This window comes from Ostrea edulis, chromosome 7, assembly GCF_947568905.1.
Source record: "Ostrea edulis chromosome 7, xbOstEdul1.1, whole genome shotgun sequence".
NCBI lineage: Eukaryota > Metazoa > Mollusca > Bivalvia > Ostreida > Ostreidae > Ostrea > Ostrea edulis.
Window position 1 is genome coordinate 58,856,843 of NC_079170.1, and position 21,332 is coordinate 58,878,174.

General features: G+C 36.1%; 1 protein-coding gene across 4 annotated transcripts in view; it reads right to left on the reverse strand.

Annotated features, from left to right (window-relative positions):
* Nucleotides 1-21,332, reverse strand: part of LOC125654289 (dedicator of cytokinesis protein 3-like) — a 95,725-nt gene that overhangs the window by 37,619 nt on the left and 36,774 nt on the right. For 3 of the 4 annotated variants that reach the window (XM_056144832.1, XM_056144831.1, XM_056144835.1), the window contains exons 13-29: nucleotides 20,402-20,526; nucleotides 20,004-20,129; nucleotides 18,668-18,792; nucleotides 18,421-18,519; nucleotides 18,045-18,108; nucleotides 17,823-17,932; nucleotides 17,202-17,379; nucleotides 16,429-16,526; nucleotides 16,238-16,324; nucleotides 16,010-16,110; nucleotides 14,598-14,676; nucleotides 13,466-13,521; nucleotides 10,658-10,772; nucleotides 6,411-6,603; nucleotides 6,000-6,127; nucleotides 4,765-4,878; nucleotides 141-350 (exon numbers count right to left, since the gene is read on the reverse strand). In XM_056144832.1, the coding sequence (XP_056000807.1) occupies nucleotides 141-350; nucleotides 4,765-4,878; nucleotides 6,000-6,127; nucleotides 6,411-6,603; nucleotides 10,658-10,772; nucleotides 13,466-13,521; nucleotides 14,598-14,676; nucleotides 16,010-16,110; nucleotides 16,238-16,324; nucleotides 16,429-16,526; nucleotides 17,202-17,379; nucleotides 17,823-17,932; nucleotides 18,045-18,108; nucleotides 18,421-18,519; nucleotides 18,668-18,792; nucleotides 20,004-20,129; nucleotides 20,402-20,526 (2,008 nt within the window). The remainder of the gene's footprint in view (nucleotides 1-140; nucleotides 351-4,764; nucleotides 4,879-5,999; nucleotides 6,128-6,410; nucleotides 6,604-10,657; nucleotides 10,773-13,465; nucleotides 13,522-14,597; nucleotides 14,677-16,009; nucleotides 16,111-16,237; nucleotides 16,325-16,428; nucleotides 16,527-17,201; nucleotides 17,380-17,822; nucleotides 17,933-18,044; nucleotides 18,109-18,420; nucleotides 18,520-18,667; nucleotides 18,793-20,003; nucleotides 20,130-20,401; nucleotides 20,527-21,332) is intronic. The other variant, XM_056144833.1, reaches the window with a different exon arrangement.

The following is a 21,332-nucleotide window of genomic DNA, read 5'->3' on the forward strand; positions in this document are numbered from 1 at the left end:
GAAAAAGTGTGACAATTTAAGTATATATTTCTTTGATTGTAGAATGAAATATTGATCATGCATATTCTTCAAAAAAGTCTTATATGTTTGGATATAATTATTGATATGAAATTGTTGATAATAATGACTTTAGTGCCTACAGCTTTGACTGGGGTGCTATCGATAGTTTTCAGATTTGGAGCAAATGCTTGCATTGAGATTGAGGGTGGCCTATTTTTGGAGGCAAAGAAGTTAATTCCCGTCAGAGTTCGGCGACGTTCACGGTCGACCTGCCGCTTGGTTCCCTTTTTTGGCGAGTCATCCTCATCACAATCAAAATCTTGTGTTTCTTGTTGTGGTGACAAAGATGGCTACAATGATGTATGATTACAAAGCTGATAAAACTGCTGAGCAGACTATTAGTGAACAGGTATGAAATCCAGCTATATACAAATATACTCAGCTTCCAAATAACAGGAGTACATGAATATAATAAATGTATATGTAAATTAGCCTTCAGAAGAAGACAGACAAATGGATGGAAATAGTTCACATGATTGTGTAGATATAGCTAGTGATGTCTCCCTCTTAATTTTCATGTGCTGGATATAATACTTAGTGAGTTCACACTGGAAGACCTAGTGAGTTCACTCTGGGAGATCTAGTCAGTTCACTCTGGGAGGACCTAGTGAGTTCACTCTGGAAGACCTAGTGAGTTCACTCTGGGAGATCTAGCCAGTTCACTCTGGGAGGACCTCTGGATTTCACTCTGGGAGATCTAGCCAGTTCACTCTGGGAGGAACTAGTGAGTTTACTCTGGGAAATCTAGCGAGTTCACTCTGGGAGGACCTAGTGAGTTCACTCTGGAAGATTTAGTAAGTTCATTCTAGGAGGACCTATTGAGTTTACACTCGAAGATCTAGTGAGTTCACTCTGGGAGATCTAGCGAGTTCACTCTGGGAGGACCTAGTGAGTTCACTCTGAGAGATCTAGCGAGGTCACTCTGGAAGATCTAGTGAGTTCACTATGGAAGGACCTAGCGAGTTCACTCTGGAAGATTTAGTGAGTTCACTCTGGAAGGACCTAGTGAGTTCACTCTGGAAGATCTAGTAAGTTCACTCTGGAAGGACCTAGTGAGATTGCACTCTGGGAGGACCTAGTGAGATTGCGCTCTGGAAGGACCTAGTGAGTTCACTCTGGGAGATCTAGCGAGTTCACTCTGGGAGGACCTAGTGAGTTCACTCTGGGAGATCTAGTGAGTTCACTCTGGGAGGACCTAGTGAGTTCACTCTTGGAGATCTAGCAAGTTCACTCTGGGAGGACCTAGTGAATTTACTCTGGAAGGACCTAGTGAGTTTACTCTGGAAGATCTAGTGAGTTCACTATGGAAGGACCTAGCGAGTTCACTCTGGAAGATTTAGTGAGTTCACTCTGGAAGGACCTAGTGAGTTCACTCTGGAAGATCTAGTAAGTTCACTCTGGAAGGACCTAGTGAGATTGCACTCTGGGAGGACCTAGTGAGATTGCGCTCTGGAAGGACCTAGTGAGTTCACTCTGGGAGATCTAGCGAGTTCACTCTGGGAGGACCTAGTGAGTTCACTCTGGGAGATCTAGTGAGTTCACTCTGGGAGGACCTAGTGAGTTCACTCTGGGAGATCTAGTGAGTTCACTCTGTGAGGACCTAGTGAGTTCACTCTGGGAGGATTTAGTGAGATTGCACTCTGGGATGACCTTGTGAGATTGCACTCTGGGATGACCTTGTGAGATTGCACCCTGCGAGGATTTAGTGAATTCACTCAGGGAGGGCCTAGCGAGATTGCACTATAGGACGACCTAGTGAATTCACTCTGGAAGGACCTGGTGAGTTCACATTTTAGAGATAATACTTTGAGATCACTTTGGAAGGACCTAGTAAAATCATTTTGAAAGGAGAGACAAGCTAATTAAAAAAACACAACCCACAATGATGAAAGAGAGCTAACTGCAGAATATTTTGAAATGAGCTTGTAAGTAAATGATGCCTAAAAATTTGTTGTTAATTTCACTGAACTATAAATCAGTTACATTTATTATTTACATATTGAATAAAATATTACTTTACTTGACTTTTAAAAGGGAGACACCACAACTTGAGTTCTGTACAGAAACCTGCACATGTATTCAAAATGTAATTGTAGCAAATCATTGATGCATTCTATAACACAATATACTTTGATTTACTTTGTAAATTTTTTTTTTAATGTAAATGTTTCTCTTTCTCCATTTCAATGTTTTCTCAGCATAATACTTAAAACATTTTAATTTTAATCCCCTCAAAATCATTGTTTTCTTTAAAATTTACCAACAGGTTTTAGAACAGTTTTTATTTCTATATTTTTAATAGCAACTTTTATATTGCATTATTAGACACAGGTATAGTAAATAGCTTACCTACCTGTACTACTTAGACACAGGTATAGTAAGTAGCTTACCTACCTGTACTACTTAGACACAGGTATAGTAAATAGCTTACCTACCTGTACTACTTAGACACAGGTATAGTAAGTAGCTTACCTACCTGTACTACTTAGACACAGGTATAGTAAATAGCTTACCTACCTGTACTACTTAGACACAGGTATAGTAAGTAGCTTACCTACCTGTACTACTTAGACACAGGTATAGTAAATAGCTTACCTACCTGTACTACTTAGACACAGGTATAGTAAGTAGCTTACCTACCTGTACTACTTAAACACAAGTAGAGTAAATAGCTTACCTACCTGTACTACTTAGACACAGGTATAGTAAATAGCTTACCTACCTGTACTACTTAGACACAGGTATAGTAAGTAGCTTACCTACCTGTACTACTTAAACACAAGTAGAGTAAATAGCTTACCTACCTGTACTACTTAGACACAGGTATAGTAAATAGCTTACCTACCTGTACTACTTAGACACAGGTATAGTAAGTAGCTTACCTACCTGTACTACTTAGACACAGGTATAGTAAATAGCTTACCTACCTGTACTACTTAGACACAGGTATAGTAAATAGCTTACCTACCTGTACTACTTAGACACAGGTATAGTAAGTAGCTTACCTACCTGTACTACTTAGACACAGGTATAGTAATTCAATTACCTACATGTACTACTTAGACACAGGTATAGTAAGTAGCTTACCTACCTGTACTACTTAGACACAGGTATAGATATACAGTTTAGATAAAAATAAAAAAAAAGGTACTGTGAGCAATGCTCACCAAGAATACCCCCCGCTTACCCAATCTCCAAAGGGTGTTGGTAATAGGTATAAACTACCTCTTTTCTGAGTGTAAAAAACAAATGGCATGACAAACTGAACCATATTGCTACTTCGATGTCCAGTGCGCGTGACCTTTGACCTTTTGACCCCAAAATCGATAGGGAACATCTTCATCCCATGGGTAGTCCATATGTATGATATGGTGACTGTAGGTGGAAAGGATAACGCTTTAGAGCCTGGAAACCATATTGCTACTTCGATGTCCAGTGTGCTTGACCTTTGACCTTTTGACCCCAAAATCGATAGGGAACATCTTCATCCCATGGGTAGTCCATATGTATAATATGGTGACTGTAGGTGGAAAGGATAACGCTTTAGAGCCCGGAAACCATATTGCTACTTCGATGTCCAGTGCGCTTGACCTTTGACCTTTTGACCCCAAAATCGATAGGGAACATCTTCATCCCATGGGTAGTCCATATGTATGATATGGTGACGGTAGGTGGAAAGGATAATGCTTCAGAGCCCGGAAACCATATGTATGATATGGTGACGGTAGGTGGAAAGGATAATGATTTAGAGCCCGGAAACCATATTGCTACTTCGATGTCCAGTGCACTTGACCTTTGACCTTTTGACCCCAAAATCGATAGGGAACATCTTTATCCCATGGGTAGTCCATATGTATGATATGGTGACGGTAGGTGGAAAGGATAATGCTTTAGAGCCCGGAAACCATTGCGTCTACAGACGGACGGACGGACAGACGGACAACCCGATTCCAGTATACCCCCCCCCCCCCCCCCCCCACACAACTTGTTGCGGGGGGTATAAATACTGGAATGTTGTGCCAAGGTAGTAAATATATATAAGGCCAAAAAATCAATCTCTTTAGTTTCTCCAACTCGGCATTTAATGAAGCAGGCAGGCTTTGTTTTTTAGCTGTAGCAGGAGTTACTTAATTTCTTTCTCACACAAACATTTTATATAGAATAACCAAATTACGGTTATTTTTTTGTACATTTATCATAAATCACTTTAGAGTGCAAACAATGTTTTAAACACTTATGCATAGAATAATTATTTTACATATAAAATGAACTCCTGATTTCATAAAATGGTTGAAATAGAAAATTGAGTTACACCTCTTTTCAATACATTGACGAAACTGATCAATGCAGTAGCATTCAATCCAAAAGTAGTGTGACCGACCGTGGGTTTCCGACGATGTATTCAATCTAAAGTGGCAAATTTTTGTTTTGGCCGAAAGACGATATGCAATAAAAGCTTACCCTACTATTGTGACTCTGCTAGTCTTCATATTACATGTACATGCATATTGTAAGGTTCTAGGTAAACCCCTAGTACTTCGTACCGTTCTAGGTGTACAATCATCAATAAGCCATTTTTAAACACACAATTCTTTATACCAAACGAAAGGCAATAGTATAAAAAGAAAGCACTGTATGTACGTTCATATACAGAGTTAGAAACAACACACATGTAATCATAACAAATAGTGTTCTCGATCTTACCGTTACACAAAAAGGCTGGGAAACGACCTTCTCACTAAGGGTCAAGGTTGTATCCACCATCACCAAGAACATCATCTTGGCAAAATTTTCTATGTTTTCTGCCATATTCTTCTCCTGTAAGGAACAGCCACATTTTGGGATTATTTGATATAATCATCTGAGTAAACACATAAAATACAAAAGTCAAATATTAAACATACTGTACAATATATAATTAAACATACTGTACAATATATCATTAAACATACTGTACAATATGTAATTAAACAAACTGTACAATATGTAATTAAACCTACTGTACAATATATCATTAAACCACTGTACAATATATCATTAAACAAACTGTACAATATGTAATTAAACATACTGTACAATATATCATTAAACCTACTGTACAATATGTAATTAAACCTACTGTACAATATGTAATTAAACCTACTGTACAATATATCATTAAACCTACTGTACAATATATCATTAAACCACTGTACAATATGTAATTAAACAACTGTATAATATATCATTAAACCTACTGTACAATATATCATTAAACCTACTGTACAATATATCATTAAACAAACTGTACAATATATCATTAAACCTACTGTACAATATATCACTAAACACACTGTACAATATATCATTAAACCTACGGTACAATATATCATTAAACCTACTGTACAATATATCATTAAACACACTGTACAATATATCATTAAACACACTGTACAATATATCATTAAACCACTGTACAATATGTAATTAAACCACTGTATAATATATCATTAAACCTACTGTACAATATATCATTAAACATACTGTACAATATATCATTAATCCACTGTACAATATATCATTAAACCACTGTACAATATATCATTAAACACACTGTACAATATATCATTAAACACACTGTACAATATATCATTAAACACACTGTACAATATGTAATTAAACATACCGTACAATATATAATTAAACATACCGTACAATATATAATTAAACACACTGTACAATATATAATTAAACACACTGTGCAATATATAATTAAACATACCGTACAATATATAATTAAACACACTGTACAATATATAATTAAACACACTGTGCAATATATAATTAAACACACTGTGCAATATATAATTAAACACACTGTACTTATAAAATACTGATAACACACACCAAAAATAGGAGAATAATTAACGTTTTTTTCACATGAAATCTGAGCACAGTACCTGACTGAGTGTAAACAATTTGTCCAATATGTCTCCTAGTGTGCTTGTCACGAGCTGCAGAAACATCTTTTGTACCAGACATTGCCGAACTTGAGTCAAACACAATGGCAGCATGACACTACGAGATTCTGAAAGAAAAGAGATGAAATTATCAGTAGTCAGATTATAAAATTTCCTATTTTAAAAGCAGTCATTCATCAGGATAGTCATATAAGTGCTTGACACAACCAGACAATACTTTGAGGGTGCATGTAAGCCTCAGCCAGTCCACACTGAGGTTGGACCATAAATCAATGTTTTACTAGTCATCAAGTTTTACTGAAAAACCATCCATGACTTTTTGAGATATCTACATCTATGTGTAGATTTTTCTTAACTTATTTCTGGATTACATGTGTATGTATAGTTTACCATCATCAAGAAAGAGGTCAGAATTGACAATTTCCCTCAGGAATTCCATCTTGTTCCTGGCTACATCCTCTGAAATTTCCCGTGGACTTGGTAGTTTGGAGATGACAGCTTTGACATGTTCAGCCAGCTGCCGCCTGGACATCACTACTACAAAAGTCTCGAATGACTTCTGCAGGTTTGACAACAACGCCATCTACAGGATTCAAACACCAGAGATTTAGTCAGTCATGGCATATTTTATTTCCAAAATTTCCAATCAAATCTAAATGCTTACTAAACATTCAACACTTTGCAAATAGGTCCGAAAAACAGTAAACAACTCAACAACTGAAGTCAGAAAGAGTCCCGCATTGAATATATCTAGTCCTGCATTGAATATATCTATCAGGTGCTATACCAATGACTACATGTTTGTGGTACATCCATGGACCCTTAATTTTCTCTGGACTTGAAGATATCACATGTTACAGAAGTGCTGTCACCTAATTAATATTTAAAAAATCTAAGTCCAATAACTCTGTAATGACAAAACTGATAAACCTGAAAATCAAAAGGATCTTCCTAATTCGAGCATTACCTTTAAATTCTATGAAAATCTTCTCAAGTAATCTAAGTTACTGCAAGCCATAGAAAGTCAAGATTAAACAAGAGGCCCATGGGCCTAGAATCACTCTTCTGATACATTGTAGAACAGGCAAAAATTCTCACTAACCAAGATTCATCAATTAACAAGGTTTTAAAGACCTATCACATGATAGTGTATGAAGGGGATATCATACAGTACACTATTAGATTAGGCAATCAAAATAATTACAAAATGAAGTTACTTAACTTACGTGCATATCTGGGTAGTACATATTTCTCTTCTACATGAAATTTTTCAAGGGACATAGAGACGGTTGGGGTGCTAAATACCGAATTTCTATGCATACAATTAGAACAAGGGGATCACATTGTATTTTGTCCAATTTTTAATGCAATTACATTACTATATACAGAGGATTGATCATCATTATTTGAAAGGAGGGGAACATCAATGCTAATAGATTTGATAAGTATCCTTACCAAACATATGAAACAAGCATAAATTGAACAGAGAAGATTTATCTATCTTATACAAAATAGCTGTAAATTCAGGGATTACATCGTTGTGACATACTGTTTGTTTGATACACTATGAGGCCTTGAGATACATCAACTGACAAAGTTTAATGATCCTAGGCTTAACAATTCATAAGGTAGCATCTAAAATAATTTGACTAACTGAAAAAATATAAAAGAAGGGGGTCATCCTGACCTACTTTTGGATCATATTATCCTGAGGTCCTGAGATGCATCTACTAACAAGGTTTGATGATCCTTGGGTTTTTAGTTTGAAAGATGTATAGATTTGCAAAAAAAAAAGCAAAAGTAAGTCACAGTGACCTACCTTTTAGCTGATAGACTCTGAGAAGCCAAGATGCATCAACTTAATAAGTTTGATGAATCTAAGCCACTTAGTATCTGAAATATCTAAATATACCCATGAAATTCAAAAAGTATATCACAGTTACCTACTTCTTAATTGACACACTCTGAGGACTCAAGATACATCAACTGAAACAGGTTCATGATTCTAGGCCTCTTAGCATTTGATTTAGATATAGCTTTGAAGTTCAAAAAGTAGATCAAGGTGACCTAATTTATAATCTGCACACTCCGAGGACTCAAGATGCTTCAACTGACAAAGTTTGATGATGTTAAGTCAAATAGTACCTGAAAATTTAAATGTAACTGTCCAAAAGTAGGTCACTGTGACCTACTTTTGGTCGACACACTGAAGACTCAAGATGCATCAACTGACAAGTCAAATAGTATTCAAATAAAGTCATCAAATAACAAAAGAAGGCCACAGTGACCTACTTTTTGGTCGACATACTCCAAAGACTCAAGATGCATCAACTGACAAAGTTTGATGATCCTAGCTTTCATAGTGTCCAAAATATGCATCTAAAATTGAAAATGTGAAATTTGAATGTCTGCAAAATTCAAAAAGTAGGTCACTGTGACCTACTTTTTTTATAAATATGTTTCGAGGCCTCTAGACGCATCAACTTACAAGGTTTGGTGATTCTAAACCTCTCAGTATCTGAAATAACAACCTAAAATGTATTCATAAATGATTAACCATAAAATTCAGAAAGTAAGTCATGGTGACATATTTTTCACATGACGCAGTTCAAGGTTCCATGATCCATCAACTGACAACTTTTGGTGATCACAGACTCAAAATTGTCCAAGATATGCATCAAAATCCATTTAATAATTACCTGCGAAATTCAAAAAGTAGGTCACCATGACCTACTTTTGAGACAACATGATATTAGGTCCTAAGATGCATCAACTGACAAAATTTGATGATCCTAGTCCTTATACTAAGCAAAATATCAAAGTTTTAACAAAACAAAATTTAAGGTCAACTTTGAAGTGACCTTGAGACCACACCCTTTGCCCAAGGATGATGCCTTGAATTTTTTTTTATCTACAACCTATCCTCATCCTTATGCATATGTTTGGTGATAATTTGCCCAGTGGTTCTTGAGAAGAAGATTTTTTAACAACCACTACTTTTGTTTGCATTTTCCTAATTATCTCCCCTTGTTAAAGGGTCACAACCCTAGTTTTAGTACAAATGAAAGCCCTTGGGCCAAGGATACCCTGTGACAAATTTGACAAAAATTGGCCAAGGGGTTCTTGAGATATAGCCCTTTTCCCAAAATGTTGATGCACACCGCACGCCAGACATATGGCCATATGATTAGCTCTTTGAGCCTTCGGCTCAGAAGAGCTAAAAAATTTCCAAGTCACATAATTCTGTAAGAACAAAGCCAATCAATCTGAAAATCAAAAGGTCTTCCTCTGTCTAATCCAAGTACAGTGAAACTTCTCTAAACCGGCCGGCTCTCGGATCGGAAAAAACGGCCGGTTTAGAGGGATGGCCGGTATACCGAGAATTTAGCAATTATAGACGTTTTATCTCAATATTCACAAAGTAGGTACTGTTCAATTTGATCTGGTGATCTATGATCAATTATCGATGGAGATTAAATTAGTCCACTTGTACCTAATGGTAATTATGAATTACAAGAAATATTCTCGCTGAAATTATCAAATTTTAAACTGAAAATCTATAACAGGATACATAAAGAAAACACAGAGACCTATTATTGGAATTCCTCTTACCTATAAATACTCTGTTTACATTTATCGCTTATGTCATTAACAATTTTGTTTTGACGTTTTTAAAAAGTACAGTAGTAAATATGAAATTGTAATTTTAATATTTCTTTGGAATTTTAAGCCTATGGAGACCAAGAAAATTAATCTATCTTTTAATAATTATCATTAACAGTCATGGGTTTGTTCTTTATTAAATACCGCTTATATCCATACGATACATGTAGTATGGTGAAACAATATGGCGTTTGATACTGTATTCATTCAATATGTTCCTAACTGTTTTTTACATTTTGTAAAGAATTTGGAAGGGTCTCTTGGATTAGCTAAGTGTCAATTAACACCCTTGACAGCACAGGTATACAATAGAAATTAAAGAGGCCACTAGTGTTTTTCACACCTTCGGTGGATGATTTCTCACCTGGCAGGTTGGTCAGTCAATTTGCACACCTGGACGATCTTGATCAACCTCTGGCCAAAATTTTATTGTCTTCAAAAAGTGGCAGGTATGTTAAGGGTAAATTACACATGTTTGTTAACAAATGTACTTTAAAAAGTGGCCGATGTCTGGTTTTCAGGGGTGGCCGGTTTTGTAAGACTTTCTTTGCAAGGAAATGTTAAGATTTCTGCCGGGACTTTGAAAATCAGCCGATATTCAGGGAGAACCGGTTTTCTGAGGGGCCGGTTTGGAGAAGTTTCACTGTATTGTGTATTAAATTTATGAAAATGAGATATAAGTTATAGAAAGTGCTGATGGACAGACAGACGGACGAACAGATGGATGGACAGACAGTGATTACTATAGGGCACCTGTCATATCTATATAAAGCACAGAGAAATTCACGATACATGGATACCCACTTCCATTCCAGTCCAGGGTTGAACCAGGGTTTGAAATTAACTTTTTTAAGCATTAGGCCATAAGAACTAGTGATTATCAATACTCACTAATCTTGTTGATGATGTGAAAACCATGAGCTTTACCCTTAACCTTTCCAATAATAACCAGAGTAGGAGTTCTGTGAACACACCTGAGAAATCTTGAGTTTTTGGTCCTTACAGGAAAGGAGAAGTCCAAAGCTGTCGAACAGCTCTGAGATCTGGACACCAAAATCATTGTCATTTTTAGAGTTGCGGCACATGGGGCTACAATTGGAAATAATACCTATACATTCCTAGAAACATTATGACTTTATACCCCACAATAACATTTAGTCTGCAGCACAAACTATTACAACAAAGTCAGTTTACATATGATTGACCCATGGGCCATATTGTTCACTTGAGCAGTTGTATTTAACAATATTCAAGTATACTGTCAATGTACATATATCCACCAAGTCAAATTCCACAGATTGATGATTTCTGTTTTGTCTGCGGGTATGAAATTTTGCAGCTTAGTACGCAGAGATGAAACTCTGCTTTTAGGATGAAAAAAGGCATTCCCAAACATCTGAATCAAGTGAAGTGTAAGCATTATCTATAGATTTTAAGTGTGATTTTAAATGTTTAATCTTTTGACTGCTATTGTGTTTATTTACTGTTTTTAATAGATGCACATTATAAATTGGTTTTATTACATTTCCTAGCTTACATTGAGTGTTAAAAATGACATGGAAGTTATAAATATTTCCCAGTAACTGATACACAGATTGAATTGTTTACAGTGTTTTTCTTCTCTCCAGTTCCAAAGATATGATGACTTTAAAAGTGTGTAAAACGCTTGGGGTAACTGGCCACACAAACAAAAACAAATTTTTGAATGACAAAGAAAACGCCAGTGGTATACATGATTCTCATACATGTATTATTTTGAATACAAGAGGCACAAGGGCCAAAGCACTCACCTGAGTCACTTTGGCCCACATCTAAAGATTTTTCTTACAGGCAACTCTCGAATTATCGCCACTCAATTCATCGCCATTTTCGTTATAACGCCGCATTTTTCAAGGAACATTTTTCCTGTTACTTAAAACTCTCGTTAAAAAGCCAAATTCGCTATCGCCATTTGCCACAGTGTTTTCATTACAAAAGTCTATTTCAACATGTTAATTATCTCGATAAACCGCCATAGGTGCACATGGTCAGTGAAGCAGTAAATTGGTCATTATCGATCTCCGGCGTACACCTGGACAGAAGGATCCCAGTAATCGCTGTACATATTGAATAAACAAGAAAATTACTCGAGATGAACTGTAGTCAAGTTGTTTATACATCATAGAAACACATTTCAATTTAGCTATGGCTTCGCCACGAAAGAGGGTCCGGTTAAATTTCGATGAGAAAAAATCATTACGTACCAAGGACATCATCCAAAATGTACCCATCAGGATATTGCAAATCATTTTTCTGTTTTATGGGAAAAGTCTATAAAAAGAAGGACAGTGGGCGACATCTTAGCAGTAAAGGATGCAATTCTTGCAGACTCTGACCCAATCTCTGAAGGCTCGCCTGCCAGGAAACGGCACCGCAGTGCACTTAATACTGACTTAGAAAAGGCGTTGTTTATGTGGTTTACGCAAGTCAGGACAAAAGATAACTCTTACATATAAAAGAACGGTAACTCTATTTCTTTAAGATGGCAGTAATTCAATTCATCGCCAAATTCGTTATAATGCCATGATTTCATAAGAACAAAAGGTGGCGGTTTATCAAGAGTTGACTGTATATATATTCGCATGTGAAACTTTGATCCCTATCATGGCCCCAATCTATCCTTGGGGGACATGATTTAAACAAACTTGAATCTGCACTATGTCAGGAAGCTTTCATGTAAATTTGTACTTTCCTGCCCCAGTGGTTCTTGATGAGAAAATTTTCAAAGATTTTACCTGTAAATTCGCATGTAAAACTTTGATCCCCTATTGTGGCCCCACCCTACCCTCAGAGGCCGTGATGTTTACAGACTTGAATCTGTGCTATGTCGGAAAGCTTTCATGTAATTGTAAACTTCTCTGGCCTAATGGTTCTTGAGAGGAAGATTTTTAAAGATTTTCTCTAAACATTTGTATGCAAAACTTTGATCTCCTATTGTGGCCCCAACTCTTCCCCTGGGGCTCCATGATTTTAACAAACTTGAATCTGCATGATGTCAGGAAGCTTTCATGTAAATGTAAACTTTTCTGGCCCAGTGATTCTTCAGAAGATTTTTAATGATTTCCACTATATATTTCTATGTAAAACTTTTATCTCCTATTGTGGCCCCACCCTACCCCCAGGGGCCATGATTTGAACAATCTTGAATCTGCACTATGCCAGGAAGCTTTTTGTGAATTTGAACTTTTCTAGCCCAGTGGTTCTTGAGAAGAAGATTTTTAAATGATCCCACCTTATTTTTGCATTTTCGTGATTATCTCCTTTTTGAAGGGGGCATGACCCTTCATTTGAACAAACCTGAATCCCCTTACCCATGGATGATGTGTACCAAGTTTTATTGAAATTTGACCAATAGTTCTGGGGAAGAAGATGAAAATGTGAAAAGTTTACAACAATGATGACAGACAATGGAAAGTTTTGATCAGAAAAGCTTACTTGAGCCTTTGGCTCAGGTGAGCTAAAAAGTTATTTGTCATCTTTTCAACAATTATAGACCTATATGCATCATGATTGCTAGACAGTAGATTTTGACTCGTCATTAATATGACAATATAATTCACAGTATCTGAGCAATCGTAAATACACTAAATGTAATATAATACTAAATGTAAATTTGCACCACATGGAAAAAAACTACCTTTACAGTAACAAAAGAGCTATCTGACAAATGAACTACTGAATGCAATATATCTGTAGATACTTAGGTAGCAGTACTGGTCAAAGAAATAGACGAGGAAACTTACTTCAGTGTTTCGAGTTCCCGAGATCGTACAATGAATCTCACCAGTGGGGCTAGCACCTACAGATGGAAACATGGATTCATTATCTACTGTTGTTTGCTGTAACAATTTTATTACCTATTAAAGACTACAAACATTCTTTAAATACATATTAAACAAGTTCAATCAATTATCAAAAGCACATAATCATGAAATGAGTATTTCTAAGGAGTATATTTCTACATTGGTTTTACTGGGGATATTTCTATCATTATAAATATATATTACATTTAGTAATACAATGTATATAGATTTTTATGTCAAATTTTGGCAAACAACAATATGGATAAAATGAATAATGCACTACTAAATGTCAATCATAGCATAAATAAACAACATCATTACATAATTGAATAATTCCAACAACAAACTACAAAAAATATTATGTTCATTTCATTGAGTCTTTGGGGTGAATATGTCATTATTTTACAAACATAAGACCAAAATGATTAAAGAATGTCTCGAGGCATGGCTGATCAGATTAAGAAGAATTGTGTGCTTTAATGATACTTGTGTAGACTAGTACAAAAAAAAAATTACATCACCAAAAGGTACATATCCCTGATGATAATGTACATCAAAGGCCCTTTATGTCATTAATGAAATATGTGAATGAAATCATAATACCATATTAGTGGTATATTTAGCGAGACACAAGTTTAGTGATTTGCCCATAAATCATGGGTATATATATTTAGTAAGAACTAGTTTTAACGACTTTATAATTCTAAGAAAGATAGCTATTACCTCCGATATGGAATAAATATTAGTGATATTCAATTTTTGCGATTTCAACACTGTTGATAAAATTATGCCAAAATGATATCCTCGCTAAACATTCTACTTATACAGTAATATCACACAAATGAATATTTTTTGGTCATACAATGAAAACTCATGTCTCTAATCTTGACTAGGGCTTGCATTCTGCCTGTAAAGAAAGGGTTACTTCAATCAAGATTGTTAAACTATAGTAACAACAGCACTGTAATAGTGATGTATAGTTCCACAAAATTTTCATTCAGAAGAGCTGACTCTGGTGAGCTAAAACTGTTCGTCTCTATCTTATGAACTGACGCTGGAGATAGACATTTACCTTGAGTGACATAGCCACAGGGAATGTCTCACCACTGACCGCCTTCTGAATGCCAGATGAAAACGAGACCATTAAATGGCTGAAAAAAGATATTTTACATTATATCACATGTACATTAAATAGCATTTACTTGAGGGTAACATTGAAAATTTTCATCCCATGAAAACCAGTGTCAACTGAGGTGCAGCAGAGGTTGACAATGGTTTTTGAGGGGTGAAAATTTTCAATGTTACCCTCAACAACATGCACTATTTGTTTTATTACACACATTTATTACATTTTATCAAGACTGAAAGATTTCGATTGCGACATCATAATAGAATGATCAAAAACATAATGTCAAGTGTAAACATATTGTAAAGTATATGTATTTCACTAAAACAAAAGAGCAAAACTCAACGAAATATGGAATGTAAACAACAAGTGAAATTGCATCAGAATGGAAATATCTATCTTCTTATTTGTTATTTTGACTGTTAGTAGTTGAATTGACAGTCACAAACACATCTAGCAAAAGAATTGGAAGGGGACTGTAGGACAGGAGGGAGGGGACTGTAGGACAGGAGGAGGGAGGGACTGTAGGACAGGAGGAAGGAGAGGACTATAGGACAGGAGGAGGGAGGGGACTGTAGGACAGGAGGAGGGAGGGGACTGTAAGACGGGAGGAGGGAGGGGACTGTAAGACAAGAGGAGGGAAAGGACTGTAGGACAGGAGGGAGGGGACTGTAGGGCAGGAGGAGGAAGGGACTGTAGAACAGGAGGAGGGAGGGGACTGCAAGACAGGAGGAGGGAGGGGACTGTAGGTCAAGAGGAGGGAGGGGACTGTAGGACAGGAGGGAGGAGACTGTAGGACAGGAGGAGGGAGGGACTGTAGGACAGAAGGAGGGAGGAGACTGTAGGACAGGAGGAGGGAGGGACTGTAGAACAGGAGGAAGGAGGGGACTGTAGGACAGGAGGAAGGAGGGGACTGTAGGACAGGAGGAGGGAGGGGAATGTAGGACAGGAGGAGGGAGGGACTGTAGAACAGGAGGAGGGAGAGGACAGGAGGAGGGAGGGACTGTAGAACAGGAGGAGGGAGGGGACTGTAGGACAGGAGGAGGGAGGGACTGTAGAACAGGAGGAGGGAGGGGACTGTAGGACAGGAGGAGGGAGGGGACAGGAGGAGGGAGGGGACTGTAGGACAGGAGGAGGGAGGGACTGTAGAACAGGAGGAGGGAGGGGAGTTGGAGGGAGAATGGAGAGGTAGACCACATTGTCCACTTCACCATTATATCAAATATGAGTTATAAATTTTGATATGAGAATTGTCTTCAAAGATGCACATGTACAGATGTACATTGTGTGAAAGAATATCAAAAACTTTCGATGTTCATCACCAAATATTACTGTTTCCTAGTTATGTTCTATCTTACCTATGAACTTGAGGTGATGTGAATGTCTCTTTGAGATAACTGTCTAAAACTGGTACAAAATTCTCAAAACGGCTGTCCAACAGCAGGTTCAGGATAAAAATCTGATACAGAATAATGGAAAAATCAAGTTCTCAACATAAATACAAAAACAACTACATATATGAAGTCAGCAATATTTGTACATTGAGATGAAATCCTTTTTTATCTATATGCTGGTAAGAGACTCACTAAAGCATGGAACACTTTGGTATAGTACTGTGTTTGGCTGCCTGCTTGTAACATTTCAAACAAAGCATCAAGTATGTCTGACAAAAACTGAAGAAGAAAAAACAACCATCAAACTCACTTAGATTAGAACAGGAACACTGAGCTATTTTTTACATGAAAAAGGAGAAGGTACAATTGAATGTTTTCTGTACCTTCATGATTTCTCCTCCCTGTAAATTCATCATTTTGTCCAAATTTTTGTCCAAGTCAGAAATGCAATCTCTCCATTTCAAAATCCCAAGAAGCTCCGCTGAAAAATGAGTATTACCTTTAAACCAATCATTGATAATTTTTTCTATCTTCCACATCCTGCATGAAGAACAGCATTAAAGCCAAATTGTTCTTCACTCTACACAAAATTAGAAATTCTAAATGGAACACAAAGGCTCCCCTATGTACATATTGAAAAAAAATACACACAATTTTTGAAATTTTTAATCTAGTGCCCTTAACCTTTTATATCAACTTTGAAAACTGGGAGAAACCAAGACCTCAGTGCCTTGCAAGTACCAGTATATTTGAATACAAAATACATAACAAAAACTAGTTTTGAAGGAAATTAATACCATCCATTGCATTAACCTTGACCATTTAGATATCTTCTTGAAAACCAATAAGGGTCCACTCTTATGCAATGTTTCACTAGAAAGTTTGATGAAAATTTAATAAGAAATGTATAGATAACAGAAATTTCATTATTTTCATTCCAGTGACCTTGACCTTGAAAACAAATAAGAACTAATGTCTTTAATAAAGTAATATTTCTGCAAAGTTTATAAAAATTGAGTTAAAGATGAAGCTTAAATCTTGTACACAGCTGAACCAATGAACGAATGTATGAATGAACAAGTACAAGCTAACAAAGAGGTAGTTACTACATCCTCCACAACTCTTTTACCCGGTCTCTGACTTGCCATTCACTTACACGTTTGTGTGAACTTTGTGGAGGTCAGTTTAGTGGACACCTGAATGGTCTCCTTTGGACTGCGGACGTACGGAAGAGACTTTGATATGAAGACAGACTGCCTGGGGTCTCCAAAGTCATCAACAAGGAACGGCATTGTCTTATACTTCTCATACTTAATCTTCCCCGGGTCTTCACACTGAAACACAAAGGACAAATATTCATCTATGTCCCAGATTATGTACAGTCATAACAAATAACCAATGTAGGACAATGTTATTGTACACAACCTTACATATAACAATGTTATTGTACATGATATCAGGTGTACTGTACCTTATATATAACACTGTTATTGTGCACGATATCAGGTGTACTGTACCTTACATATAACAATGTTATTGTACACGATATCAGGTGTACTGTACCTTACATATAACAATGTTATTGTACACAATATCAGGTGTACTGTACCTTACATATAACAATGTTATTGTACACAACCTTATATATAACAATGTTATTGTGCACGATATCAGGTGTACTGTACCTTACATATAACAATGTTATTGTGCACGATATCAGGTGTACTGTACTTTATATATAACAATGTTATTGTGCACGATATCAGGTGTACTGTACCTTATATATACACAGTGTGTGATATGCATCTTTAATGACTATGTCTTCGTGATCTGTCAATCTCATAAAGGCAAATCCACACAGTTTTTTCTCTGCCTTACTGGACTTGGCTAAAACATACAAAGAGGAGAAGGGTAGTACAAGAGACTAAACATTAGTACCATTTGAAATGAAGAACTCAAACTTGACTTATGAATGTCCATGAGCAACCAATTTACTTACTTGAGCAATGTGAGATTTCAAAAAGAGCACTAGATCCTGGAAATTTTTCCATGGGTATGGAAACCTGTTTAAAACAGAGAATTCTCTAAACAATGTATAAAAGTAATAAATAAAATGTACATAAATGTAGCTTTAGTATTCATATTACATGTTATATGTTTGTGAACAATATGCCCTACACAGAGACCAAGTCCGACTGTGGAAATTATGATATTTCACCTTGACCTTTAGCTTGCATATGATAGAGGCTCTCTTTTGTTTATTTTAAGTGCTATGACCAAGGTTAAAGTGACAGAAAGACCGATGGATACATAGACAGACCAGAAACAATTATATATCTCTCATCTTCAATGTTGGTATTAAAACAATATCTGACCCTAACAGTCTCCCCCCATCGTGGTCCGTTGCTATGGTACAGCACGCTGGATCGGAAATCATCTGTTAAATTTTCTCCACAACCATAACTAATACATTTCTGTAATAAATGCAGGTAATGATATTCTACAATAACTGTGAAAGTAGCATGTGTATAAAAATCACTGAAAAAAAATACAAGGTCAGATACATTTCACTCTGTTACCATGCCTACCACTTTATCAACAAAGAGATACAAAAGTACTCACAGGAATACGGCGACCCTCCTTATCCAACACAGTGATTCTGACCTCCACATTTTTTTGAGCCTTTTTACCATCCCTGTCAAAATCTCCCTCATGTAGCTCCAAGTACACATCATTACGGACCTCCCCTACACCAGACAAAAATCAATATAATTCTACACATCATTGCGGACCTCCCCTACACCAGATAAAACTCAATATAATTCTACACATTAATATGGACCTCCCCTACACCAGATAAAACTCAATATAATTCTACACATCATTACGGACCTCCCCTATACTAAATAAAATGATCATTATAATTCTACACATCATTACGGACCTCCCCTACACCAGATAAAACTCAATATAATTCTACACATCATTATGGACCTCCCCTACACCAGATAAAACTCAATATAATTCTACACATCATTACGGACCTCCCCTATACCAGATAAAACTCATTATAATTCTACACATCATTACGGACCTCCCCTATACTAGATAAAACTCAATATAATTCTACACATCATTACGGACCTCCCCTATACCAGATAAAACTCATTATAATTCTACACATCATTACGGACCTCCCCTATACTAGATAAAACTCAATATAATTCTACACATCATTACGGACCTCCCCTATACCAGATAAAACTCATTATAATTCTACACATCATTACGGACCTCCCCTATACCAGATAAAACTCATTATAATTCTACACATCATTACGGACCTCCCCTATACTAGATAAAACTCAATATAATTCTACACATCATTACGGACCTCCCCTATACCAGATAAAACTCATTATAATTCTACACATCATTACGGACCTCCCCTATACTAGATAAAACTCAATATAATTCTACACATCATTACGGACCTCCCCTATACCAGATAAAACTCATTATAATTCTACACATCATTACGGACCTCCCCTATACCAGATAAAACTCAATATAATTCTACACATCATTACGGACCTCCCCTATACCAGATAAAACTCATTATAATTCTACACATCATTACGGACCTCCCCTATACTAGATAAAACTCAATATAATTCTACACATCATTACGGACCTCCCCTATACCAGATAAAACTCATTATAATTCTACACATCATTACGGACCTCCCCTATACTAGATAAAACTCAATATAATTCTACACATCATTACGGACCTCCCCTATACTAGATAAAACTCAATATAATTCTACACATCATTACGGACCTCCCCTATACTAGATAAAACTCAATATAATTCTAGTTACAAATAACTTAAGTGAGATGATGATAAATTGCAAAGCATGCCAAGTTATGAATTTTTTATTGTGCCTGCATTTACCTGGATTAATAACATCTGAAAAGTCCATTTTTTGTATCACAGCCAGGCCTCTCGTGAACAACATTGGATTGTCTGTTTGACACTTTTTCAGATCCCCTGCAATAATCTTCACAGCCAAATGCAGACCTGAAACCCCAGTCAGTGAGAATGAACTGCCCTCAGTGGATATGGCAGACATCTCCAGGATAATCAAGCAGATACACAAGTTTAACTGGCATATTTCATATCACTGGATAGACTGATTTTCATGGAAAATGGTGATAGAAAATTCAAATGTGTATAACCCAGTCTTAGAGTTCCAAAGAAAAGAGGAATTCTTTTCTTCCTCATTAACATTACAATACATTCTTTAACATTATAGTCATTTCATGAAGCATGCATTCCACCCACTTCCTTACCTAAGCTTGTTCTTTCTGAATTAGACACACTAGCTTTAAGTTGACTACTACTACCAGTCTGGGATATACTGTATCGCTTTATTAATGGTTCATGGAACTCTGAAAATGTGTTGTCATCTGCACAACTGAATGAAAAGAAGAAAGTAAACATTTTAGAACAGGGTAAAGAGCACTCATGGTTAATGGTTTCATGTATTGTACAGTAAAAACTGTTTATAAGGAACTCAGATATAAAGAATAATTTGAAAATCCCCTTCCGTATCATTAATCTTTATAAGAAAAAACAAACTATGAGCAACATCCCTTATAAGTAATTCCTTATTAAAAGGAAGTGATATTTATTCCCTAACATCAATTTGAAAGTCACAATTATCCTTTCTTTGTTCATAGTGAAGGTGAATTCACATGTTGTAGAAATTGCTGATGTAAACTCAGTTAAAAATACCATACTGTACACTATCTACATATCTGTTTACACTATATCAATTACTGTACACTACCTACATATCTGTTTACACTATATCAATTACTGTACACTACCCACATATCTGTTTACACTATACCAATTACTGTACACTATCCACATATCTGTTTACACTATATATCAATTACTGTACACTATCCACATATCTGTTTACACTATATATCAATTACTGTACACTATCCACATATCTGTTTACACTATATCAATTACTGTACACTATCAACATATTTGTTTACACTATCTGTACACTATCCACATATCTGTTTACACTATATCAATTACTGTACACTATCCACATATCTGTTTACACTATATATCAATTACTGTACACTATCCACATATCTGTTTACACTATATCAATTACTGTACACTACCCACATATCTGTTTACACTATATCAATTACTGTATACTATCCATATATCTGTTTACACTATATCAATTACTGT